Source organism: Phyllobates terribilis, unplaced genomic scaffold, assembly GCF_046119375.1.
Source record: "Phyllobates terribilis strain yellow unplaced genomic scaffold, ASM4611937v1 Scaffold_4__5_contigs__length_816908805, whole genome shotgun sequence".
Classification (NCBI taxonomy): domain Eukaryota; kingdom Metazoa; phylum Chordata; class Amphibia; order Anura; family Dendrobatidae; genus Phyllobates; species Phyllobates terribilis.
The window spans coordinates 744,215,093-744,241,425 of NW_027362764.1; the positions used below are offsets into that span (position 1 = coordinate 744,215,093).

The 26,333-nt window shown below is 43.6% G+C and overlaps 2 protein-coding genes across 2 annotated transcripts in view; one reads left to right on the plus strand and one right to left on the minus strand.

Moving 5' to 3' along the window:
* The window catches only part of MRPL13 (mitochondrial ribosomal protein L13), a 55,556-nt gene extending 52,369 nt beyond the window's left edge, over window positions 1-3,187 (minus strand). The window contains exons 1-2 of the mRNA XM_073679832.1: window positions 3,035-3,187; window positions 1,376-1,499 (exon numbers count right to left, since the gene is read on the minus strand). Coding sequence (XP_073535933.1) covers window positions 1,376-1,499; window positions 3,035-3,061 — 151 coding nt within the window. The 5' untranslated portion in view covers window positions 3,062-3,187. The remainder of the gene's footprint in view (window positions 1-1,375; window positions 1,500-3,034) is intronic.
* Window positions 3,188-3,269: 82 nt separating this feature from the next.
* The window catches only part of MTBP (MDM2 binding protein), a 39,327-nt gene continuing 16,263 nt past the window's right edge, over window positions 3,270-26,333 (plus strand). Inside the window, exons 1-17 of the mRNA XM_073679831.1 lie at window positions 3,270-3,624; window positions 5,240-5,311; window positions 6,677-6,750; window positions 6,849-6,997; window positions 7,999-8,057; window positions 8,325-8,463; window positions 11,098-11,212; window positions 12,342-12,476; window positions 13,868-13,962; window positions 15,194-15,266; window positions 16,008-16,125; window positions 16,533-16,706; window positions 17,320-17,424; window positions 17,631-17,783; window positions 18,323-18,425; window positions 19,090-19,245; window positions 25,035-25,130. Coding sequence (XP_073535932.1) covers window positions 3,546-3,624; window positions 5,240-5,311; window positions 6,677-6,750; window positions 6,849-6,997; window positions 7,999-8,057; window positions 8,325-8,463; window positions 11,098-11,212; window positions 12,342-12,476; window positions 13,868-13,962; window positions 15,194-15,266; window positions 16,008-16,125; window positions 16,533-16,706; window positions 17,320-17,424; window positions 17,631-17,783; window positions 18,323-18,425; window positions 19,090-19,245; window positions 25,035-25,130 — 1,895 coding nt within the window. The 5' untranslated portion in view covers window positions 3,270-3,545. The remainder of the gene's footprint in view (window positions 3,625-5,239; window positions 5,312-6,676; window positions 6,751-6,848; window positions 6,998-7,998; window positions 8,058-8,324; window positions 8,464-11,097; window positions 11,213-12,341; window positions 12,477-13,867; window positions 13,963-15,193; window positions 15,267-16,007; window positions 16,126-16,532; window positions 16,707-17,319; window positions 17,425-17,630; window positions 17,784-18,322; window positions 18,426-19,089; window positions 19,246-25,034; window positions 25,131-26,333) is intronic.

Below are 26,333 nucleotides of genomic sequence, written 5' to 3' on the forward strand. Positions count from 1 at the left end.
CATACTCTCCGTCAGAGCGAGCTCACTGATGGTTTCTCAGTTAACTCGTTCTGCAGCCAGCAATAGACAGTGGATTTAGAAAAAAAAACAGTGCAAAAAAAATTTTATGAAACCCAACTGCAAAAATGATTCTTAGCCAAAAATGCATGCATTTAAGAAAAATAAGATTGAGACCAATTTATATAAAATATATTTTTACATTTAAAGTGTTTTCTAAAAGAGACTTTTTTTAAATTCATGTTCAACTTCACGTACTGTTAGTTTTGATAATTCACATACGGTACATATTTTTGGTGCGTTATTGGATCCAGACTAGAGGGATTATTTTACAAGATTTGTTTATTTTTTTTTTGTGGTTTATATATATTTTTTATGCTGAAAATAAACCATTAAGGGACTTTATTAGTGACCAACGTGGCAGCTATGGATCCCCCCAGCGTGGCGGCTATGGATCCCCCCAGCGTGGCGGCTATGGATCCCCCCAGCGTGGCGGCTATGGATCACGAGGATGCTAACAAGACCCAGCACAGCCCTAAAGATGACAATGGTCACTATAATGGTGCAGCACTCCCATTGCGTGGGGCTGCTGAACAGTGGGTAACGTATAGTGCAAAAAAAAAATACATACTTTTTTATTTTTATCTCTTTGCACTCTACTTTTCCCATTGTCACAGGGACTGTACAGCAGCCCCAAGTAATGAGGGATCTGCCCCATTATAGTGAACAATGTCCTTGCTATAGCTGTGCTGGGTCTAATTAGTATCTTGGCGATCCATGGCCGCCATCCTGCTCCCTCGGATACACCATTGTTTTGTGTCTGACCTCCGGCACCCAGTGGATCCTAAGAATAAAGTGTCTGCAGCGAGGCCCAATATATAGCATAGATGATCTCCGTGTTACACCCTTTTTTTCATTAGGTGCATTAAATTAAATTCTGGAATTTACAATCATAGAAAAAAAAAAGGTGGATCCATAACTCCCAGCAATCCCATCCCCACCTTTATATGGAGGCGTCAGAGCAGAACACACGGTTTCTTTATCGCATGGCGCCATCTGCTGGTAATAACTGGTATTACAAATACAGCACATTTTCCTGTTGCACATCAATGCTGCAGCAAAAATCTTGGAAATCCCTTTAAGAGCTTTTTTCGCCATGCGTACAGGGATGGTGACAACCACACGTACAGGGGCTGTCACTTGTCTTCCCTCTGGTGCAATGAGGAATTTAATATTGTGTGTGCTGTGATGAAAAATCATATAGGCTTATTCTTCCTCAGACATCAGGGCCAAGGAGAAAAGACAACATCCAACCCCCGACCTCAAAGCTCCTACCTAATCTGATAGACCCGACCGCTGGGACCCTCTGAATACTTACTCAGTGCATGGTACACAGGCTTGTGGAGACCCTGCAGGTGGACGGCACACATGGAGGCGATCTTCCCTGGTGGCTGCATATTCGCATCGATGACATACCAAACCCTGGAGAATGTCGCCCATTGCTGAAAACCAAGAAAAAAAAAAGAGAAAAAAAAGATGAACCACATAATATGAATAATGACAGAGGCATTTAAAGGGTTAATACAGTTTTCATAAATGGGTATCGTCGGATAGTGACAAACAATTGTGCAATTTGCTGCTTATTAAAATTTTCATCCGTTCTCGAGATTTTAACACTATTCTTTTGCTTACAGATCGCTGCCTCGGAGACCAACCACCCTTTTTTTAAGCCACTAAAAAAAAAAACCTACACTCCTCCACATTGAAACTGCAGCACCAATAAAAAAAAAAAAGTCATGGAGCTGTAAAGATCACAGGATGGAGACGTCATAATGATGTGGAAATGATGAAAAAATGGAAATGACATGTTAACATCTGGATTTATTAAGTCTGGAGTATGAGCCACGTGCAGAAATTCCGGCACTTACAGCCTCAGCTGATATCAGTGAGATCATTAATGGTCGTCTGAGGAAGGTTCTGCCGCTAAATGCACTTGGACAAATCATCAAGATCCTCTGCTGGCAGCTCCTGTGTAATCGCTGACCTATGATATCCCAGATGAGTTTGATGGGAGGCAAGTCTGGAGATGCTGCAGCCATGGGAACACGTTTAGGCAGCGACGGCTCACAGTAGTACGAGCAACATGCGACCTGATGTTGTCATACTCAAAAACGGCTCCTGTGACTCTCTGAAGAAATGGCAGCACCACTGGTTCTACCATCAAATCAATGTAACATCGAGCTGAAGACTGGAGGGGTCTGGCTATTGGACATTATGTCACCCCATAAACCCGGGAGTAGGACCGGTGTGATGTTCCCATGTGAAGGCCTCTTCATGGTGTTGCCCACGCGGTCTCCACACCAATCTCCAGATAACATTGAATGCAAGACAAAGGCAGGACTCAGGACAGACCTCCATTCCAGCCTTGCTCTGCACCATGAGAGCGGCGACGTGAGGTCACGTCACACCGGTCCTACTCCCAGGACCGTGGTGTGAGGGGGCATGTCTGGTAGCCAGACCCCTCTATTCTAGGTGCACTAACTGGTAGGACCAGTGGTGCGACCATTTCTCCAAAGTGTCCCAGGAGCCATTTTTGAACACCAGGTCGCATGTTGCTGCGTGGCCTAAACATGGTCCCATGGCTGCAGAATCTCCAGACTCGTCGCCACATCTGAGACGCCATTGGTCGGTGATTCCACATTTGCTGGCAGCAGAGGATCTTGATGATTTGCCCAAGTGCATTCAGGGCAGCAGAACCTTCCCCAAACGACCATTAACGACCTCACTGTTCCACAAAAAATAACAAGCCCTGACACAGTTACGTGGACAAAGGAACAGAGAAGTCCAGGCTGTGGGAAGGAGGGGAAGCGACCCCACAGACAGGATTTGGGGCAGGTTCCCGGTGACACATGGCTGCCCTGCCTCTACTGATCCCCTCAAATATAAGACTTTCAGAATGGACTGTCTTCTACACAGAGCAGTAATAGCTCCATAATGCCCCTCACACAGGACCACCGCCTCCAGGACACCACATTACCTGGGCAGCTCTGCTGTAACTCGCCATCACACGGAGGTCACCATGACACACAGCCTCTCACACTCTCCACCTCCTTACATGCGGAAAAAAAGAAATGTCCTCATCATAAGGAGCCATTTTTCTTGAGACAATCTCCGTAGAGATCAACGTTACTTGGTCTACGATAAAATGGCCGCCACCAATGCTTATTACAAGCAGGATTACAGACACATTTATGAACCACATTTTCACCACAAATGGTTCCTCATCCGTGAATTCTCTTCCGTTAGGAAACGTTATGTATCACACAGGCGACCAAAATCAATAGTAATGGTCAGCGCTGCGGTAGCTTTCAGCGTGAGGAACCTTCATGACGGGGCTTAGTTGCCGGGGGGAAGGTTCTAGTCGCCGTGGCAGCTGGCGGAAGTGCGTCACTGGCGCGGACATTTGAGTTTCCCGGTCTAGTGGAAAGTTGGAGGCGGCGTCTTTCAGGCCGGGAATTGTCTCTCTGTGATTCGGGAGTTCTGGGTTTATGGAGCGGTACGTGCTGCTTATCTACTGGCAGAAACAGCCCGAGAGTGACCCGGAGCCACTGGAGCCGCTGCCTTCAGGTACCAGACGTTGCCATTACAGGGGGTGGCCACCAGAGGGTGCTCGCACCTATTATCATTATTTCTTATTACTGTCACTGAATAGAAACAGTTCTCGGCCCTGACCGACTCCAGAGACCTCATCCTCTCTGTCTGGCCTTTTAGCTGTTTAACAAAACATATGTAAGGTAGTTATATAATCAATATGGGCTTATAGTGCAGACACTCAGCTTTAATCTGAGGTTATCCACATCCTAATTGGAGTAAGGGTTTAGGAATTACAGCTCTTTAATATGGAGCTGCCTCTATTTAAAGGGACCAAAAGTAATTGGATAGTTATCTCAAAAGCTGTATAATGGATTATTCTCTTGTTAACCCATCATCAATTAAGCAGGTAAAGGGACTGGAGCTGATTCCAGGTGCGGCATTTGCATTTGGAAGCTGTTGCTGTGAACCCACAACATGTGGTTAGAGAAGCTCTCAGTGGAAGAGGAACAGACCATCATTAGGCTGAATGAAAATAAGAAATCCATCATAGAGATAGCAGAAATGAGGCCAAATCAACAGTTTGGTACGTTCTGGGGGGGGGGGGCACTGGTGAGGTTGGGAACTCAAAAAGGCCTGGACATCCATGGAAGACAACAGTGGTTGATGATCGCAGAATCCTTTACATGGTGAAGAAAAGCCTTTCAGAACATCCACCCAAGTGAAGAACACTCTCCAAGAAATAGGTGTTTCAATATCTAAGTCTACCATAAGGAGAAGATTTCATGAGAGCAAATGCTGAGGGTTCTCCTCAAGGTGCAAACCATTAATCAGCCTGAAAAATAGAAAGGCCAGATTAGACTTTGCCAAAAACACATCTAATGAAGCCGTCCAGTTCTGGAAAAGCAAAACCAAGATCAACCTGCACCAGAATGATGGGAAGAAGAAAGTCTGGTAAGGCTTAGAACGGCTCCTGATCCAAAGCACAGCACACCCTCTGTAACACATGGTGGAGGCAGTGTGATGGTGCGGGAGCATGCTTAGGCCACGCAGGCTGATCAGTGGAGCGAGCAATAGGCGGACTAATGGTGTCATATGGAAAATGGCTCCTGGGACACTTTGGAGAAATGACTGGACCACTGGTTCCACCATCAAATCCAATGTACCTGGAACAAAGACTGTTATTTCTCCAGCATAAAACTAAGCCACATTGGTGTGTGTTTAAAAAAAAAAACCAGCGCTGTCCAGAAACACCCCTTATGTGCATCGGAGATGAGTGATGCCGATGAAACTGTGAGCAGGACACGCGCACGGCTTGTCAAATCAGCGCTGCCCACCTCTGATGCGGAAGTGAGTGGCTCTGGACCCCCACTGATCACTAGATTGCATGGTCCCGAATCCCCTGTTGGAGCGCGGTGGTTGAGCGTGAGCTCTGCTGCTCTCTTCAGTGTCTTCACGCTTATCCAACAGACACTCCCCGTTACTGCAGAGAGTAGACCGAGGGCTGACGTAATTAATGAGGGTCCCAGCAATCAGTACAGGTGCTCCATATTATAGAAAGAAAAGCTATGTTTTACAAAAAATTTGCTCAAAATATGGGTGGGTTTTTTTTTTGTGCCCGGGCAGTAAATCCTCTGTGTTGTACCTGCAGGTTTTGCGGATGTGAAGGATTTCTACAATCACCTGAAGGAGCTTTGTACCAAACACACGGACACATTCCCCGGTAATCCCTTATATATATTTGATCTGCTCTTTTATAGGGTCAGGCAGAGTTATGTTGTGCCATGTGGGGTCCGTATCACAGCTGTAATCCTATATGTGGACACTGAGATGTGGAGGCTGTCGTCCGCCTGAGATAAGATGGGAGGGAGCTGTACCTATCAGACGTTTTATGGTTTTAGATTCTAGAAATGTGTAAGGTGGCGGCACAGTTTTATATCGGACATCTCGCGTTCAGTCTTCAGGAACGCACAGCTCCTCTTCCTCCAGCTTGCCAGGGGGCGCCGCGCTCCTGATGATTGACCGTTTGGGCCAGCGACATCAGATCGCTGCTGGCCTGAACCGTGCTCGCTCCCATGCTGCATCTTTGCCCATGTAGGAGCAAAGGGGGACAAACGTCAGAGCAGCGCCTGCAAGCTTTTTATAGCAAACAGCTTGTACGCACTCGGCTCGTTGCTTAGAAGTGAGGCATTTAGCAGTAAATGATAAAATGAATAATCCCTCCATTCTTAACGGAGAGAAGGTAAATTGCAAAGTTGCTAAATTTTACAAGCTGTTTTAATATTACCCCTTTTTGGTAAATCTGGTAGCTGGTCCTTTAATGTTCTTTCTGTGAATGACTTGATAAGCCAGTGGTGTCTGGAGCGCTGATACGTCCCCTTTAAGCATTAATGTTAATACCTTTTATAGCTCTAAATACACTTTGGATGTGGCTGATGGTCTCCTGTTCTGCGGAGGAGATTTATTGCCCTAACTGTGCCAGGATTCTGCTTTTTTTTTTTTTTTTTTTTTACTGAGCCTTGTCAGTCAAGGGGGCGTGGTCTAGCTGACAGGGGCGTGACTTAATATGCAACACAATTTGCCCCCCAAAAAACGCACCAGTATTGTTTTGCACAAAGCCAAATAAAAAGTGGTGGAGACTTAGAGTAGACAGTACTAATTTAAAGGGATACTGTCATCTGGTGTTTGCTCTGCAGTCTGACAGCAGCATGATGTAGGGACAGAGACCCTGATTCCATCGATGTGTCACTTACTGGGTGCAGCAGTTGGGATACCATCAGTTTTCTCTGCTGCAGATCTCTGATAACTCCGCCCCCATCACTGGCAGAATCTACCAATCAGTGCTGGGGACGGGGTTGGACCAGCAGGCATGAGGCAGCTAGACCTGTAGTGATGATCTCCTGCTGATAAAATACTGATTGTATTGAAACAGCAAAAGACAGTATAGTAAGTGACATATAGCTGGAATCAGGGTCTCTGTCTCTACATCATGCTGCTTTCTGATTACATCACAAAATCATGCTGACATATTTCCTGCCCAGTGTGTTCAGAGTTTTTCATGTTATTTCTGATTGTTGCTTCTTCTCAGCTTGTTCTTTGACTGGAGAACCAGCAGTAAGAAAATGGTTCTTTGCTATCCAAGCCACCTTCGGCTTCTCCCAGGTAGGACCTTTATCTGCCCGTCTAATAGTCGTCATCTTGTTGGCAGTGTCTCTGGCCGCTCACTCTCCTCCTCCTCCTCCTCCTCCTCCTCCTCCTAGTACTGCAGTCTTGCTTGGGAGGACTTGTGCCCGGTCCTGGATGACAGCGAGGAGCTGCCGCACAGTACCTTTGAGGATTGTTTATGTGGACTACAAAGCCCAGAGAATGCAGAGGATGACGGCAGCCGGGACTCCGTGACCGAAACCAGGTACGAGCCGTCGTCTTTCTGCAGAAAGAGGTGGGATAGTCTTCATGTAGACTGTGGAGGTCTTTGGCGGCCCCCGACTGGTTACTTCAGGCCATGTTTTGTGATGCTTTAGAATAACAATGGTTGTGGATCGGTTCCCTGGTGGTCAAAAATGATCTTTTACAAATTCTGCTTTCCCCATAGCTCTTCACGCCGTGCTCATGTCAGAACTGTACAGGCGACGATGCTGCATTCATTAGTCCCAGCAACCTGATCGCTGATGGACTGGTCCCATGACTGTGCCGTGTGGTCTGACTAAAGCCGTCTTGTCCATGGGTTATACCATAAACGTATAGTAGATGCAGATCTCACCTATGAGACTTTCATCTGTCGAGTGAATGGGGCCCCCATCACTCCCTGCTGTTAGTGATGTCAAACTCCTACTCAGAGGGCCAAAATGAAAAACTTGGACAAAGTAACGGGCCAACCAGTATACAGTATAATGGGCCCCACGTGGTCCTCCGTGCAGAGTAATGGGCCCCACGTAGAGGTGGTGGTTCTGGTGTCGCAGGCCAAATAAAACCACTCTGCAGGCCAGATTTGAGCCACTGGCCAGAGTTTGACATGTATAGGCTAGGCGGTCCGAGTTCTGGTCACCTCTCTGCTGACTGCAGCGCACATCAGGACCCCGTTGCCAGGATAGATGAAGGTATTATACTTTTGTAGTAACTCGCATGTGGTTGCTCTCAAACTCATTCTCCATGACAGCCATTGATGGAGAAGGAATGAAGGTCTTGAAACCTGTTCTGGAGACCCCGGACCTCCCCTGTGGACAGGTTATGAAGGTCCACTTTTGGCCGGTACCTATGAGATACATTTTGTGGAGTCAGGCTTCAGAGTGACTGTTTGTAAAACTTTGTTATATGGCCGTGTTCCGGTGAGCGAAGGTAGTAATGAGCTGTTCTTATTGTTGGTTTCTGAATAAATTGCTGTTCGTGGTCACTCGTCTTTTTCTTCCTCAGTTTATTCGAAGAGGCGGCAGAATCGATCCATCAGCTCTCAGACAAGCTCCCTGCACCAGGTAATGTATAGGAAAAATACAAAATAAGACCTTCAAATGTTATAGAATAATTCCCCACCGATCCAGCGACGCTTCTAGTAATTGTTTTACAAGTAGCCTGTACGTGACCGCTGCAGCCGATCCATGAATCTGTTGTTATCTGAATAGGGGCTGAGCTGCATTTTTACCCTCCATACACTTTTTATACACGGCTGCCTGACTAGTAGTGGGGACCCCCGCCGATCCCGTATTGATGACCTGTCCTAAATATGATCGATTTTATTTTAGGTCGAGGGATGGTGGACGTCCTGCTGATCTCTCCAGATGTTCCAAGAATGAAGCATTGTGTGCTCGCAGTGGGGGCCATTAAACATCTGAAGGAGTGGCACGGTGCCAAGATCTCCATCGTTACTGAAGATCGCAAAGGGTAAAGTGTCCCCGCACCAGGGCGTGTGCTCAGGGGTTAGGAGGATGAAATCGCTCCTCTCGTTTTCTGCAGATTGAAGGTCCATTTTACACCACATTTATGGACACTGTTGAACCATCTTAGTTTTTTTTTTTTAAGAAACAAAAAAAAATACGTCATTTATTGTATGAAAACGAACGGCATGTGAATTTTTTTTCCAGCATTTGAAGGCGTTTTCTGTTCAGCAAGATGAAAGAATCCAGATTCCCGTCCGCCTGACTCGTTTTCTGCTTTTATGCGGCTGCTCTCTTTTTTGCAGACTCTATGTATACAGTCAGATACGGCTGCAGCCAAAAAGCTGATTTAGGCTAAGGTCACACCTTGCATATTTGCTGTGGATTTCTAAACTGAAATCCACAGCGTTCCGTATCTAAAATCTGCGCGTGTTTTCCAGACTTATGAGTGTTTTGTCGAAACGCAAAAAAAAGTGCCAGATTGGTGGCCCAAGCGGTGGATTTAAGGCCCGATTTAGGAATCGGTATAATCCGCAACAAAAATTAACAAGCTGCTGATTTAAAAATCTCCACAGAAGGCAACGTCTGAATATTTTGCACCAAATCATTAGATGACATTTGCTTGTATTGTAAAATGCTGCGGAAGCTGTGTGCAGAACATCAGCACCAATTCTGCAACGTGTGAACCGTATAGTGTTAGATAATAAAAAGAGAAGGTGTGTGGTTTTTTTTTTTTGTTTTGTTTGTTTGTTCTTAAGTCCTCCTTTTGGCCTTTTTTGGTGCTGCTGTGGATGGATAATCCATATCAGCTCACCCGACCCCTTTGGCCATCAGCTGCTAGTATTGTTTTCTGGTTGTGTTTTTTTTTTTTTTTTAAACACACAAATGTGTATATAGATATAGATATATATATATAAATATCTATCTCATACAGTACGGACCAAAAGTTTGGACACACCTCATCTAAAGATTTTTCTGTATTTTCTTGACTATGAAAATTGTACATTTACACTGAAGGCATCAAAACTATGAATTAACACATGTGGAATTATATACTTAACAAAAAAGTGTGAAACAACTGAAAATATGTCTTATATTCTAGGTTCTTCAAAGTAGCCACCTTTTGCTTTGATGACTGCTTTGCACACTCTTGGCATTCTCTTGATGACCTTCAAGAAGTAGTCACTGGAATTGGTCTTCCAACAATCTCGAAGGAGTTCCCAGAGATGCTTAGCACTTGTTGGCCCTTTTGCCTTCACTCTGCGGTCCAGCTCACCCCAAACCATCTCGATTGGGTTCAGGTCTGGTGACTGTGGAGGCCAGGTCATCTGGCGTAGCACCCCATCACTCTCCTTCTTGGTCAGATAGCCCTTACACAGCCTGGAGGTGTGTTTGGGGTCATTGTCCTGTTGAAAAATAAATGATGGTCCAACTAAATGCAAACCGGATGGAACAGCATGCCGCTGCAAGATACTGTGGTAGCCATGCTGGTTCAGTATGCCTTCAATTTTGAATAAATCCCCAACAGTGTCACCAGCAAAGCACCCCCCACACCATCACACCTCCTCCTCCACGCTTCACGGTGGGAACCAGGCATGTAGAGTCCATCCGTTCACCTTTTCTGCGTCGCACAAAGACACGGTGGTTGGAACCAAAGATCTCAAATTTGGACTCATCAGACCAAAGCACAGATTTCCACTGGTCTAATGTCCATTGCTTGTGCTCTTTAGCCCAAACAAGTCTCTTCTGCTTGTTGCCTGTCCTTAGCAGTGGTTTCCTAGCAGCTATTTTACCATGAAGGCCTGCTGCACAAAGTCTCCTCTTAACAGTTGTTGAAGAGATGTGTCTGCTGCTAGAACTCTGTGTGGCATTGACCTGGTCTCTAATCTGAGCTGCTGTTAACCTGCGATTTCTGAGGCTGGTGACTCGGATAAACTTATCCTCAGAAGCAGAGGTGACTCTTGGTCTTCCTTTCCTGGGGCGGTCCTCATGTGAGCCAGTTTCTTTGTAGCGCTTGATGGTTTTTGCAACTGCACTTGGGGACACTTTCAAAGTTTGCCCAATTTTTTGGACTGACTGACCTTCATTTCTTAAAGTAATGATGGCCACTCGTTTTTCTTTACTTAGAATTTGTATTATGGCAAGAAAAAAGCAGCTAACAGTCTATTCAGTAGGACTATCAGCTGTGTATCCACCTGACTTCTGCACAACACAACTGATGGTCCCAACCCCATCTATAAGGCAAGAAATCCCACTTATTAAACCTGACAGGGCACACCTGTGAAGTGAAAACCATTTCCGGTGACTACCTCTTGAAGCTCATCAAGAGAATGCCAAGAGTGTGCAAAGCAGTCATCAAAGCAAAAGGTGGCTACTCTGAAGAAACTAGAATATAAGACATATTTTCAGTTGTTTCACTCTTTTTTGTTAAGTATATAATTCCACATGTGTTAATTCATAGTTTTGATGCCTTCAGTGTGAATGTACAATTTTCATAGTCCTGAAAATACAGAAAAATCTTTAAATGAGAAGGTGTGTCCAAACTTTTGGTCTGTAATATATATTATATTATATTATTTTTTTTTTTGCTTTAAGAGTCAGTGATCTAAAAAAAAAACAGCACCATGTTATGTAATTTCAGGTGGCAAAAAATTTCCACTTATCTGTCAGCAAATGTAATCTCTCCAGACGACTTGAGCAACTCGCTGGATCCACAGGAGTTATGGAGAGGCTCGGTGGAGATTGGGGAGCAGAAGGTAAGGCACTTTGTACCGGGGCATATAGGGTGTGTGTTTTGTCCCCGATCTCTTACAGTAAGGGAAGATTCAGACGGCAGTATAACTGAGGATTGCAATGCACGGACTGGCTGTCGGCTCTCCCGACAGGAGCGTGACACCATTTATTTTTATGCAGCTGTCGCGCTCGGGTCGGGAGAGCAGACGGCCAGTCCGTGCATTACGATCCTCGTCAGTTATCCGGCCGCCTGACTCTTTCCTTAGGTGGATGGCTGCTCAGTCCGTGTATCTGTCTGGCAGAGAGGTACGACAGGTTGTTGATCTGCATGAGGCCACGGCCCCACTATCAGTATTTGGTCAGTATTCGGTCAATATTTTTTCTCAGGAGTGGGTGATAAATGCAGAATTGGTGACTTGTTTCTATTATACCTTTTTCTCTGATTGTTCCTCACCTGGTTTTGTCTCCCACTCCTGAGAAAATAATACTGGTAGTGGGGCTGTGGCCTTATGCTCTAAATTTCTGCCAATATCCCCACTACATATCAATGGGGATATGAAGACTTTTATCTAAGTGTCTGCCACTATGAATTTCCATAGATTGGGCTTAGTGAGGAACCATGTGCATAAATTTTTGCACCAACATATTTTACAATATTATAAAGTTTTGGCAGGTGACAGACAAAAATTGGGGCAAAAAAGAAAACTTACCTGACCGTTTAAGGGGTTCTCCCAAAATATCTGCAGCCACAGGATAGGAGAAAACTTGTTCATCAATGGGACTCCCATCAATCTTAAAAACCAGAGACTAGTTTTGAGTAGAGCAGAGGTGCACACGCTCGCCCGTCTCTGCATTCATTGTCTATGGGACTCCAGAGAAAGCAGAGTACAGCACTTTGCTTCTTCTGGATAGGTGATGACTTGAAGCATTGAGAAAAACCCAGAGTAACTTTTTTTTTATATAAGTTTGTCCAGCATGGAAAGTTATGAAACTTTGCCATTTACTTTTATTATGGATTTCTCTTCTTTCCTGAAATTATTCATGCTGGGCAAAATTTATAAAAAAAAAAAAAAATAGCATAAATATACTTTAATATATAAGGCCCCTCCACGCCCGGTTACATAAACTTTAATATATTCTCTTTTTTTCCAGTTTACTTCACAGGTGGAATTTCAAGACTTCTGCATCAGATCTCTCTGTAATGTTGGTTCACAATCATGTTCCCTCCAGCTGAGCGATGAGCTGACAAATCAGCCCAATAAGAGTCTGACGTCCGCACTGCCGGAGGTAAGTTGTGAAATTGTGCTTAATTGCAATTCGAGATTAGCAGTCCACCAAAATGGAAGTGTCTGGGGAAATCGAGGGTTAAGCCCATCATTTCATCGAAAACCTAATAAAAGTCCTAACATTAGAAAATAGAAATCCACATGCGGCCATGAACTTATTAGGAGCTTCCCTTCTAGGTACTTGGACTATTCTGCTGTTGGCATATGTGTGTTCCCCTAGTAAAAATGGCGCTCTGTCTGCCCAGCTCACGTGACCAGTGTTGCGGACGGGGGAACTAGTGTTCCCAGAAGCTCCCTGGTTTCCCCCTGGCGTCTCCTCGTCATCATGAGCATTTTGGGCCTATGGTTGTCAGCGTCTACCGGGGACCATCAGAAAGAGACAGTAATTTTAGATTTTATTTTGTATTTTTACTGTCTAATAAAAAAATAATGTCCCCCAGAGAACTTCTTATGACCATTTTGGGGTGTATATATAGCATAACTCACATTTATATATTATATAACCAAGATGATCCCCCAAACAGCAGTGAAAAATAATAAAATCCCCCTACATAAATCAAGGCCTCATACAGGCTCGCCGGTGAAGGGGGCTACAAAAACTGAAATGCAGAAAAATTGTTCACTCATTAAATGGTCTCTGCCTTGCCAACAAACTTTCCATAAATCAGTTCTACTGGTAAATATAAGAAACTGTGTAATATTTTCTTAGAGAATTCAGGTTTTTTTACTCCACTTATGAGCCACTTCTTTCAATGTTTCCACAACTCCTCATTTACGACCGAAAAACTGATAAAATCTTGACTGGTCGCTTACTGAGGGATCAGGTCACAGCTCCAAAGAAGGATGGGGGAAGACGCAATGGCGCTGGGGAAAAGAAAAAACTAAACTTTTTTTTCGACTGCAGCTTCCTGTAAGTGCTGGATTCACTGCTGCACAGCTGAGTACCACGACATATGGTACTCCATGCTGCTGCTGCTACTTCTGAACATAAACTACATCGAGACGGGGGAGAAGGAATCCCTCATGTCTGTTTATTGGGTAACATCAGAGAAGCTGGTCTCCACCCAACAGCTCAGAGACAACTGTATGTGTCCATGCAGAAGGACCCCCGATACAGAGGCTCATCTGGCGCAGTGCAGCCCCTCTTACTGATGGTGTACAGTCTAGATATCTCTATACAACAGGCAATCTTCTTTCCATGCACTGACTTTATTTAGGTTGCTTTGCAAAAGGGCTGCACTGTAAAGCATGGTGGGGCAACAACCACTTCTTAACATAGCTGAGGCTCTGGATGGAAGAAAGATAAATAGCGCCTGCACATCTCCCTAAACATTTGTACTTTTCACGACTGACTTTCCAGAATGAACAATTTGACCTTTTTTGTCTTCACAGGTTTTTTATTACTACGGATCATCCCTGGAGTTCATACAAATGGTGTCCCTGGCCGAGCTCCCCCACTACTTCATATCAAACTGTGCCTATGAGCTGTATCCTTGTGGTGTGCTCCTCTGCTGATAGACGGAGGCTGTGTTCCAGAGAACCCCCTCCCCCCCCCCACCAGTCCTGGAGAAAGGGGTCTCTAGTGGCTATAATAGTCTATGGTAGATACAAGTGCCCCTTCCCTATGGATGGATATGAGACCACTTCTCCAGGCTGGGGGGTGGGGGGCACCAAGTACTCCTGTTAGGGAAGGTCACTATGTATAGCTTATAAATCTATATAGCTACATAAATAACCTCACTTACCTCCTTGGCTTTGTATTAAAGGGGTGTTCCCATCTCCAAGATCTTTTCCCGATATGTAAAAGGTGTAATATTGGCAAATGCCTCCAATTAGAAATTCTGATTAGCTATGTTGCTTACCCCATATGCAGGGCATTGCGATAGCTTAGGTATCCACGGTTACGACCACTGAGCTGTCTGTCACTATATGAATGGTCGCAACCATAGATACCTAAGCTACCGCAATGCCCTGCACATGGGGTAAGCAACATGGCTAATTAGAAGAACTATACTACATTTATAATTGGAGGAATTTGCTATTATTTTTTATTAAGAATACTAATAATCCTACTACTACATATTGGGATAGGATATTGGAGATGGGAATAACCCCTTTAAGTCTCCAGTATCTTTATTGGTGACTTCACGATCATCAGTAATATATGATCGACTTCTTAATTTAAAGCAATTAACCACGATGAGAAAAAAAAAAAAAAATTGAGCTTCGGGAAGGAATGTGCATAAAATAAGACCTTGGCTGATGAATCCCCATGTTGCATTTCATTTCTTCCCCCACATAGCCCCATTTATCTCAAGATTCTTGGTAGTCGCTGACCTAGCCGAATTAGATCTCGTGCTTTGTGCCGAGGAGCAGCAACACCCCAAAACATGTCTGCAAATTGAGATTCTGGTTTGGCTTTTATCCTAAGTCATACGGCAAGGCTCGTTGAAGGGTTGATATTGACTTTTAGGATTGCTGCTTCCAGTAGGTGGCGCTAGAGTTCAAGTCCTCTCTGAAGAGACAATTTACATATTTAATTGCATGGCCTAGAAGTCTCCTCACTCTGACATGCCAGGCCTGGTTTGTGACTCTTCACAAGGAGAAACATGGTCCCTTAGACCCTGGTACTTGCTGTCCAATCTTTCTTATAGTCTTCATTGGGGGGGACACAGCAGCCGTGGGATAGTCTGTTTTTGTTTCTTTAATGTAATTCAGATGTTTGACAAGAAATTCTCTTAAAGAAAAATCAAAGCTGATGTTGGATCAACTGTGCTCCTTAAATGACAAGGTACTGAGTCCGGAGGGATTTCTGCATACAGATCGCAACTCTACCATTGGAATGAATGGGCTTCACAGGAGCAGAAAAGCATGTTTGTTTGTTTCCAAAACAGCGCCACACCTGTTCACAGGTCCTGTGTGGTATTGCAGCTCAGGTCTATAGAGCTGATGTACCAGACACAACCCAGGCTGTTCCTGGAAGAGAGAAGCCATGATTTTTCTAATCCTGCAAAACTCTTGTTTGTGTTATATTGAGGCACCTTACTTCACCTTGTGCTGATTTATGTTTTTTTTTTCACGGACCCATTGACTTGCATTGCCGATCCTCGGTTCAACATCGGATGGGTCTGCGATATTTTCCGTGGACCATCAAACATGTGAATGGCCCCATACACTATCATGGGTATCAGTGCTGTCCGTGAAATTGACTGATAACACTCGTATGCAAAAAAAAAATAAAAAATGGACGTCTTAAATGGAAACCCAGATGTCAGTGCTCGGTATATAGGGCATGGATATCTAATAGTCAGCGCTGCAGCTAGTTGGTGAACTCTGCAGCTGACTGAGCCCAGTGATTGGTTGCAGCTTCGTTGAATTTTCTGAAAGTAGACAACCCGACGACGTCTAGCCTTCTGCCAAAATTATTTGGACAAATTCGCATAAGATTAACCCTTGTGTCCTCTGCGTCTCAGCGCTTACGAGCCCCACTTTCGTTATCATTTTACTTACCAAGCTTTGTGCCTCCCCGCAGGTCGGCGCCATTTTTATGCTCTCCTGCAATGTCTGCAGCCTTCCTCTGCCGCCGGCTCTCCAGCGGAGCTCCAAGAAATGGAGAGAATATATGTCCAGGAAGCCGAAAGAAATCAAAGGTCTAGAATTCTGAGAAGGAATAAGCACTTCAAATTTGAAATAAATAAAAAAAATTATATATATATATATATATATATATATATATATATATATATATATATATATATATATATATATATATATATATATATATATATATATATATATATATATATATATATATATATATATATATATATATATATATATATATATATAATTACTTTCGAAACCGTTGCCACCCCAGATTGGCTAATAAAGTCCACTTTGTTGAGCGGGACAAATATAACTTTTGCTGACCATATCTACACTCTAGTAACCCCTGCAATGCCCACGTTCACAGTCTCCATTGAGAATGATTTGTCGACTGCTGTGTGAATACGGCTCTGCCTTCAGCTATTAACCACCATTATTTATTTTCTTCCAGCTCCCGGGATTGAGCTGAAAGGGGAGTACTGCAGTTACTATTTCCTAATTCAAGGGAAAGACAATGGAGTCTGCAAAGCTACAATGCTTCACTCCGCCAGTCAGATTAATGGCGCAGCGTCTCTGGTCTTGTTACATCGAAGGCTGCAGAAGAAACCCATCACATACGAGTCAAGTAAGAATATGCTGCATGGTAATACTGGGCAGCTGACCATTACCGACTAGGTCGCAAAGGGCCAGCAAATTAAAAGCTATTTTTGTTACACGAAGATTAAACTTTTTATCCCCTGAAACTAGGAGACCCCCTTTTTTAAAGTGAATCTCAGCCCTTCCCAGTTTTCTGTTTTAAATCTAGGTCTATCAAATATTAGGAAACTACTGCATGATGAATTTTGAGCTCTTATCACATCAAGAGGGGGTAAAAAAAATGTATATAGATAATTGGTATACAGGCAGGGAGGTGTAACTGTGATCTACATGATAACTGTGACAGGAGCCGTGCAGTCATCATCCTCATCTGTGATAGTTGTTCTCCTCGTGGAATAGGTGTTTGTGTGGTACAGGCCACGCAATTGCATTATACAGTAAGTGCATGAGATGTATGTATGTATGTATGTATGTATAAATAAATTACCACCATGGTCAGGGGTGGTGCTTTGTTTTATTATATATATTGGCAGCTATCCACCACAGTTCATACACAATCCTGTCTCCAGCCCCTGCCGGCAGATCCTAGAAGGCATCTTTTAAGAAGCAGAATTAAATGAGTTTTCTTCTTTGTCTCCCAGATTTTGGCTCGGTGACGTCTCTCCCACTTTTCCATGGCGATCACCTTATGAAGAGAGAAAAGTGTTTGGCTCAGGCGCAGACTTTGGTCGTGGATAAGTATCTCCGTAAGTCCCGAAAGGACGCAGACTCCCTCCCCCGTGAGGCAATATGGTAAAAACGAAATGCACAAGGAGTATGTGCTGGATGTCAGCGGGGCCTGTGTGAACTTTACTTTATGGTTTCATTGTCCATTTCAGCAACTGTACCCACGATAAAGCCTTTGTCACAGTGGAGGTGACACATTTGTTCTTTTTTCCATTGGTTCTTCAAGAAAGACAAGAAGACGGACAGCTGTCCTCCCCTGTCGATGAGAACTCCTTAAAGACCTTGTTGAAGCTAACCCGAGAAAGTGTGCTGAGACATTTTGAGAGCAAATTAAGTAACCAGGACTTCGAAGCAAGTGTACAAAGAGTGCCCCCTACAGGTAAATGATGAGGGGGGGGGGGGGTGTTTAAATAATTTTACATTCACGACATATAACAAGGCCGGCTTGCTATGAGTTTAAAGCACCGCCAGCACACTTCTGTCATCGACACATTAAAGTATCTAATAGGATATCCCATAAAAATCTGATAGGTTGGGGTCTCACTTATGGGACCTGCACATGTCTTGAATCACGGGGAGGTGTCGGAGGTTTGCTACCGTTGCAGCTCTTATAATCCCCAATTCACAGCTGGTTCTGTCCTTATCGACCTCATTGGCTCTATATAATCTAAATCCAACGAGTTTTAATAAAAGGTAAAAAAAAAAATACTGAGTACATTTATAGGAATTTCCAAAAAAGGTCCGTTACCTGTACTGTCGTTATGGCATTTGCTCTGTTTCTTGGATTAATTATTGATTATATATATATATATATATATATATATATATATATATATATATATATATATATATATATATATATATATATATATATATATATATATATATATATAATAATAATAATATTTTCTTTTTAAGGGACAGATCAAAGCTCCTTATGTCACATGAACTCATCTGAATGGCCCGAAAGAAATGTTCTGCAGAACTTAGAAAATTTTGAAAAAATAAAGAAGAGAATAAGGTAAGGTTTCTAATAATCAGACAACCTCCAGGACCGGTCACTTGATTTGTACACTAGATGCACAAGGGTAAAAAAAAACTGGTTAAGGGACAGGAAGCGGAGTCTTCATACATAGGAAGAAATGATCTGGTAGGCTAAAGCCAGTGGGGGGACCGCAAGGGTCGCTACTGGGAAGGGGGGAGTTCCGCAAGGGTCGCTACTGGGAACACTGGGGGAGGGAGCAAGGGTCGCTACTGGGAACGATGGGAGGGGACAGACAACTCGGAGGAGATTTCCTCTACGTGTAAAAATGTGTGGTCAGTACAAAGGACTGGCACATGACTTATTCCTTCCAAAGACCATACCAAGGCCCAGGGGGGGCACTCATTACAGGTGGAAGAAAGGCGATTCCTGCAGATAAATAGGAAAGGATTCTTTACACTCAGAGCAGTCGGACTGTGGAATGCCGACCACAAGAGGCAGTGATGGCCGACATTATAACAGCTTTTATATAAGGGCTGGAGCTTTTCTCAAAACAAATGACATTGCGGGTGATGCATGGTCTTGTGGGGGTCTTCTGTCCGTCTTCATGCTATATAACAGTGGTGTGGGGTCTGTGCACTTGTACAGCGTTGCTGCGCTGTCCTCCATGTTGGCGGTTCTTGATTTCTCGGCTTCTCCCCAGGGCATCAATTCTCTCGAGCTCAGCAGATCAGCTGCTCGTCCGGAAGGACGTTCAGAAGGAGGGGATCACTGTGCTGGACGCGAGGGAGTTACTGAAGTACTTCACCCCACAGGGGGCGGCCTGCGGGGAGCTCCAACCTCTTCAGCTTCAGAGAAGGTGAGACCCCCATGGATTACATGCAGAAGTGTTACATCACCCCATGATCACTCCTAGCACCTCCAGCGCCACTTGTCTAATGCATGGGGGGAGGGAAGGACACTATGGGCAACCCCCGCCACCACATTGCACTGGCTGATTCTTTTGTGATAAGCCCTCCATACTTCTAATCTAGTGGTCTTAATTCACGGCACTTTGCACCCCCGTATCATGGGGTCATCAGCTGGAGTGATCGTCGCACCTACATCCAGACCTATTACTGTACTGAACGGAAATCTCGCACCACCCAGTAAAGAAGGTTTTTTTTGTTTTTTTTATTCTATTTGGCTATAGGCCCAATACTTGAAGAACCCTGGATGTAAACTGGTTACACCATGTACAACATGGGTCTGTTATCCTGTATTAAACACCCTCCGCCCTCCTCTGATTAAAGCCTTTTCATTCATCCAATAGATAAGAAACCAGTAAGATATTTATTACACTTGTAATTTTGCAAATGTGCTGCCCAGAGCTGCAGTTCCTCGCTATGAACACTAGATGACGCTGTGGAATTTTATATTTACTTGAAAAATATTTTGATTTGAGAGTCCTCAGTGGTTGATACCTTTTTAATGGTTAACTGAAAGGGTGGTAACAAATTGCAAGCTTTTGAGACATGGATTTGTCATTCTACATCAACTAAGGAATGTGCCCCTCAGACTTGTGAGGCCATCATAACACTGGACCTGGACACAGGACAATAAAACCTTCACACTCCTTATCGATTAACTGCTAAAATATTTATAGCCAGAACTGTTTCTCTTCCATAATAACTCTGCTTTCCGTCACCTGTCTTACCTATTGCATTATTTTTGTGTCTCATTGTGTATAAATATGTGACTCTTCAGATTTTGTGGTATACTATGCCTGATGAAGAGACCTGCGTAGTCTCAAAAGCTTGCAATTTACCTCCTTTTCAGTTAGCCGATAAAAGGTATCAACCACTGAGGACTCTCAAATCTAAATATTTTTCTATCTCCTGGTTAACACGGTACAAGAATATATATTTTCCCTATATTTACTTGAGTTGCTTTTCTGACTACTCTTTGGATACGATCAAGAAGTTTCTGAGTTTCACTGCGGTAATAATAAAATTTAAGTGGGGAATTCATCAAGCGCTTTATAGTTGGTGATCAAGGCACAATAGCCACTCAAGATTGTGCAACTTTTTAAAAAGTGGGCGAAGCTTAGCCGGAGGGGATGTGGCCTAGCGCAGACCGACAGTCACTACTGGATTAGGACTGGGTCCCCTTTAAGTTTTGCTCGCACCGTGCAGGGAATTGCGGTCTCTATTCTTTTGAATATGGCCATGTTGCAGTTCTGTGCTGGAATTTCTGGGGGTAAAAAACAGTAATGGGGACATAGGGAGATGTATATATTCCAGTTCTTTTATTCTTTGGATCGATGGGGTCCCAGACTCTAGATCGACTATGAGATTCCTTAGTTTTAGGGATGGGCAATCCTGAATGGTAAAGTTCGGGGTCCATACCAGACACCTAGTGTCCTGAACACTGACTTCTCCCGGAAGTCTGTTACTTTTCGGGTGCCCGAGCAAAGTTTAAAAGGCTGCACTGCAGCCCATCAACAAGCTTTTCAGGTGTGCACACTGCCGGCTCAATTAAAGCCATGTATTGGCATATTTGTGATTGGTTGGCACATTGTTTAAAAAAACATAACACGATATGCAGTCGCGTCTATTCTTGGTAACAAGCGCAGGTAAAGCTGACAGCTGCTGGCTGCAGCCCCTAGCTGTCAGCTTTATCTTGGCTGGTTATCAAAAAGAGGGGTCCCCATGCCATATCTTTTAATTATTTAAAGAATTATATATATATAAAAAAAAAAAAAAAAAAAGACATGGGGTCCCCTTCATTTTTGACAACCAGCCAGCCAAGCTAAAGTAGACAGCTGGGGGCTGATATTCTCAGACTGGGAAGGGGCCCTCACCAGCCTAAAAATAGCAGCCTTCAGCTGCTTCAGAAAAGGCGTTATCTATTAGATGTGCCAATTCTGGCACTTTGCCTGGCTCTTCCCACTTGCCCTGCGGTGGCAAGTGGGGTATTATTCGTGGGGTTGTCAGCTTTGTAATGTTAGCTGACATCAAGCCCAGGGGTTAGTAATGGAGAGGCGTCTATAAGACACCCCATTACGAATACCGTAAGTTTTTAAGTTAAAAAACACAGAAAAAAGTCCTTTTTAATTGAACCAAAAAAACGCTCCCCACTCTTTTACTCATTTATTAATATAACGAAAAAAAATATTCCTCACCTGTCCGCCGATAATCCATATGTCCCACAACGTTCTCCAGCTCTGCTACCTCTGGATGCATTGCTGAGTGGTGGCATGATGCGACTGTTTAGCCCTGCATCCAGGAGACCCTGAGCGTGAGAACGCAGCTTCAGTGCCGAGTGCTGACGTCAGTAAGGTGACTGAAGTTCATCAGCTTTGAACTCCGCTCACCTTACGGACCTCCGCTCTCTGCACTGAAGCTGCGTTCTCCCTCTCAGCTCTGTGTCACCTGGAGGCAGGGCTGAACAGTCGCATCACGCCACCACTCAGCAATGCATCCAGAGGTAATGGAGTTGGGCTTATTGTGAGACATGTGGATTATTGGTGGACAGGTGAGGAAAAACTGTTTATTTTGATGATAAATGGGTAAAAAACGGTAGGGTGTGTGTTTTTCACAATAAGGAGTTTTTTCTGTGTGTGATTTTCAACTTAAACTTATGTGGCTAGTAATGGGGGCGTCTAATAGACTCCTCCATTACTAACTCCTGGGCTTGATGTCCGCTGACATCAACCCCAATACTATTACCCCACTTGCCACAGCACCAGGGCAAGTGAGAGGAGCCAGAAAAATCTAATAGATGCACCTTTTTTGGGGCGGCTGCAGGCTACTATTTTTAGGCTGAGGAGGGCCATCAGTCCATGGGCCTTCCCAGCGTGAGAATACTCGCCCCAGCTGTTTTATCTTGGCTGGTTCACTAAAAATAGGGGGGACCCCATGCCGTCTTTTAATTAAACAAAAAAATAAATAAAATCGCACACAGCATGGGGTCCCCTCTATTTTTGATAACCAGCCAAGATAAAGCTGGGGGCTGCAGCCCGCAGCTGTTGGCTTTACCTGCGCTGGTTATCAAGACTAGAGGGGACCCCACACCTTCTTTTTATTTTATTAATTGGACAGTCATTGGCTGGTGAATACTCTCATCAGCCTCACCTGCTCTCTGCTATCAGCGAGACCAAGCGTACGCTGATGAGAATAACTAACTTGCTCATCAGCCGATGCCAGACTAGCGGTATCCTTGTCACTGCCACTGGTTCACGTTGTCATCTATGTGACAGCGTGGGAATCGCAGCGCTGTTACCGTTGATGAGAGTGTGTGTTTTCCATGCTGTCGCACATGACCGCGTGGTAAATGTCGGATGTTCGGGCCTCCCATTCATTTGAATGGGGTTCGAGTATGGGTACCGTTCTGGTACCTGAATCGAACTTTTCTTTAAAGTTCGGAAGGACCCGAACATCCACGGGTCCGCCCATCACTACTTATTTTGTGTTAGACTTACTCATTCAAGACTGTGTGCAAAAAAAGTGTATGTATATATATATATATATATAACACACACGTGGCCAAAAGTATTGGCACCTCTGCAATTCTGTCAGATAATACTCAGTTTCTTCCTGAAAATGATTGTAATCACAAATTCTTTGCTCTTATTATCTTTATTTAATTTGTTTGCAAGGAAAAAACACAAAAGAGAATGAAGCAAAAATCAAATCATTGATCATTTCACACAAAACTCCAAAAATGGGCCGGACAAAAGTATTGGCACCCTCAGCCTGATACTTGGTAGCACAACCTTTAGCCAAAATAACTGCGAACAACCGCTTCCGGTAACCATCAATGAGTTTCTTACAATGCTCTGCTGGAATTGTAGACCATTCTTCTTTGGCAAACTGCTCCAGGTCCCTGATATTTGAAGGGTGCCTTCTCCAAACTGCCATTTTGAGATCTCTCCAACTGATGGTCCCAACCCCATTTATAAGGCAAGAAATCCCACTTATTAAACCTGGCAGGGCACACCTGTGAAGTGAAAACCATTTCCGGTGACTACCTCTTGAAGCTCATCAAGAGAATGCCAAGAGTGAGCAAAGCAGTCATCAAAGCAAAAGGTGGCTACTTTGAAGAACCTAGACTATAAGACATATTTTCAGTTGTTTCACACTTTTTTGTTAAGTATATAATTCCACATGTGTTAATTCATAGTTTTGATGCCTTCAGTGTGAATGTACAATTTTCATAGTCATGAAAATACAGAAATTTCTTTAAATGAGAAGGTGAGTCCAAACTTTTGGTGTGTGTATATATATATATATATATATATATATATATATATTAATATATATATATATATATATATATATATATATATATATATATATATTAATATTAATTATATTTTCCCCATCTTATGAAGCTTTTTTTATTTGCTGGGGGTTTCCAACCATCCAAAAGTAATGAGACCCAACCAGCTTTATACAGAGGGTCTATACTGCAGAGTGAACGGATTGCTGCGTCCAGCCGCTCCTTCACGTGCAGGGAACATTGGGTCGATGTTTAGGACCCTCTACTATATGCTGTAATAGGGGCTCCTGTGCTTGGGAAGGACCTGGGCCTCCTCGCCCTTCTTAGGAGATGGGTCTGCAGAGTCCTCGCCCCTCAGACTGCGGCCTCTGTCCTGAGCCCACAGAGTTATTTCCCCTCTGCTGAGCCTGTCCTAGTTCACATAAGAAATCCTGCTCTCCGTACTTGGCCACCACCTCAGTGAGCCTCTTATAAGAAATTGGGCCCGGCGGAGGAAAGTGACCCCAAAAGAGCAGTAAATAAGTGATCGCATACAGGGTGACATTGTACAGGGGCCTTGGGTGATACATGATCGCCCCCCATGTCACACAGCGAGCAGGCTGGGCCGCCACTTGACACAAGATTTATAAGAACTTTTGTTCTCCGCCTGCCACGGAGACGTGGTCCTCTGGGAAATTCATCTTCTCGGGTATTGTTCACACTGGGACGTGCATGTAACAGGAATAGGAAAATAAAATGTGTGATTTTGGGAGCATTTGTTAGCTACCCAAAGTAATAAGATCTGACTGCTGGGACTCGCCATACGGCACCCAGACCCCTCAGTCCTCGTTTCTAAGGTGGCAGGTCCAAAGACATACTGATGGGGCTCACAATCTACATTTCCTAATGGGGACAGTGCCGAAATTGCCTGAATTGTAAAGCGCTGTCGAATATGTTGGCTCTATATAAATAAAAATATTATTATTAAGGTGGATGCACTAAAGGGATTGTTTAAGGACTTTTTTTAAGAAAAAAAAATTCTTAAATGCATGTATTTATGGCTAAATTATTTTTACATTTGACATTCATTTAAAAATGTAGCACTTTTTGGCTTTTGCAGGCTTGATTTCCCATCACAAACTACTTTAATGTGGTCACATAGCCGATGAGAGTAACTTGGAAAGACCTTAGTTATAAACCCTCGCATCAGAAGGAGCTCACTGACAGATTCACAGTTAACTCGTTTGCAGCCAACAATACAATGTGGCAGAGGATATAAAAGGCGATCAGTGCACATCCGGTTTTAATGCAGGAATCGAGCGCTGACTGACACGGTTACAGCTGTGTAAGACACGATGTCTGTTCAGGTTATATGTTCTGACTCTCTCCCTCTTTTGTGTCTTCCAGTAATAACACTTTCCTGTTAACTCCAGAACTTACCCCTCGGAAACTGAGATCTCTGCCTTTTGATAAAGCCTCGGAGTGTCATTACCACGGACTGGAGTAAGTAACGTCTGACATCTGTTACCCACCGAGTCGCCTCCCAATCATCGGCTCCATCTGCCGGCATCGACTGAGACCCATGTAAGGATGGGGCGACCCGTCACCCCACAGATCGGGAAATCTTCTGCTTCACAACACAATCAGAATCATTTTCTGAATAGGGTTGTTTTTTTTTTTTTTGTGATTTAAACTAAAAAAAAACAAAAAAAAACCCCTGGTCTTGAAATCTGTATTCATTCTCATAACCAGTTTACATTCAGGAAATTTGCTTTCCAGTTCAACCTCTGTCCCCCAGCTACAGTTAGTGTAAAATAATAAAAAAAACTTCTTTTCTCACCGTCCCTGGTCTAACAGAGTCTCCGCTGCTGCTCCTAGTGGCCGTTATTGTCTGCAGCGCCAACGTCACATTGACAGAGCTGCAGCCAATCTGTGAGTTGTCGGCTCTAAGCAGCTCCGGCTGTGGACTTGGGCAGAGTCGCTGAGGTTACTGATTGGCTGCAGCTCTATCTGCTCTAAGCAGCTCCGGCTGTGGACTTGGGCAGAGTCGCTGAGGTTACTGATTGGCTGCAGCACTTGGTGACATGATATCAGAGCAGCAGAGACTCCGCAGCAGACTCACAGAGGGCGAGGAGGTTTGCTTTGTTTGTCCCAAACCGTGACAAGGATTTTTTGACCTTAAAAAAAAAAAAAAAACTCCTGTAAGGGTCAGACGGTCCATCCATTTCTAGTAGGCCTTGGCTAAACGGCTATAACTTTTATTTTTAATCATGTAGTGGTACCCTAAAAAGTTTCCTTATTCACATTCGCCGTCATACATTATTCATTTTAATATCACATGTCTGTTTTCGAGTGTAACTAGAGTTGCAACATAATATTGGTGGAGTGGTGGTAATAATAATAATAATAATAATAAATAATAATAGAAAAATAAATACCAATTAAATAATAAATATTTATTTTTCATTAGTATTTTATTTTTCTATTATGTATTTATATTATAATAGTCCCTTAGTTGTCTTATATTTTTAGTTTTCATATTCCATCTGCTATTAGTAATTCATAGCATATTCAAAAGTAAAAATTCACACGACCATATGGTAGTTATAATTTTTTTTTTTTTTTTTTGCTGCGTGTTTGTTCATGTTGGGAGACATGATCTATAACTTTTATATGTATATCTCATGCTGTGTCTGAAGTTGTGGC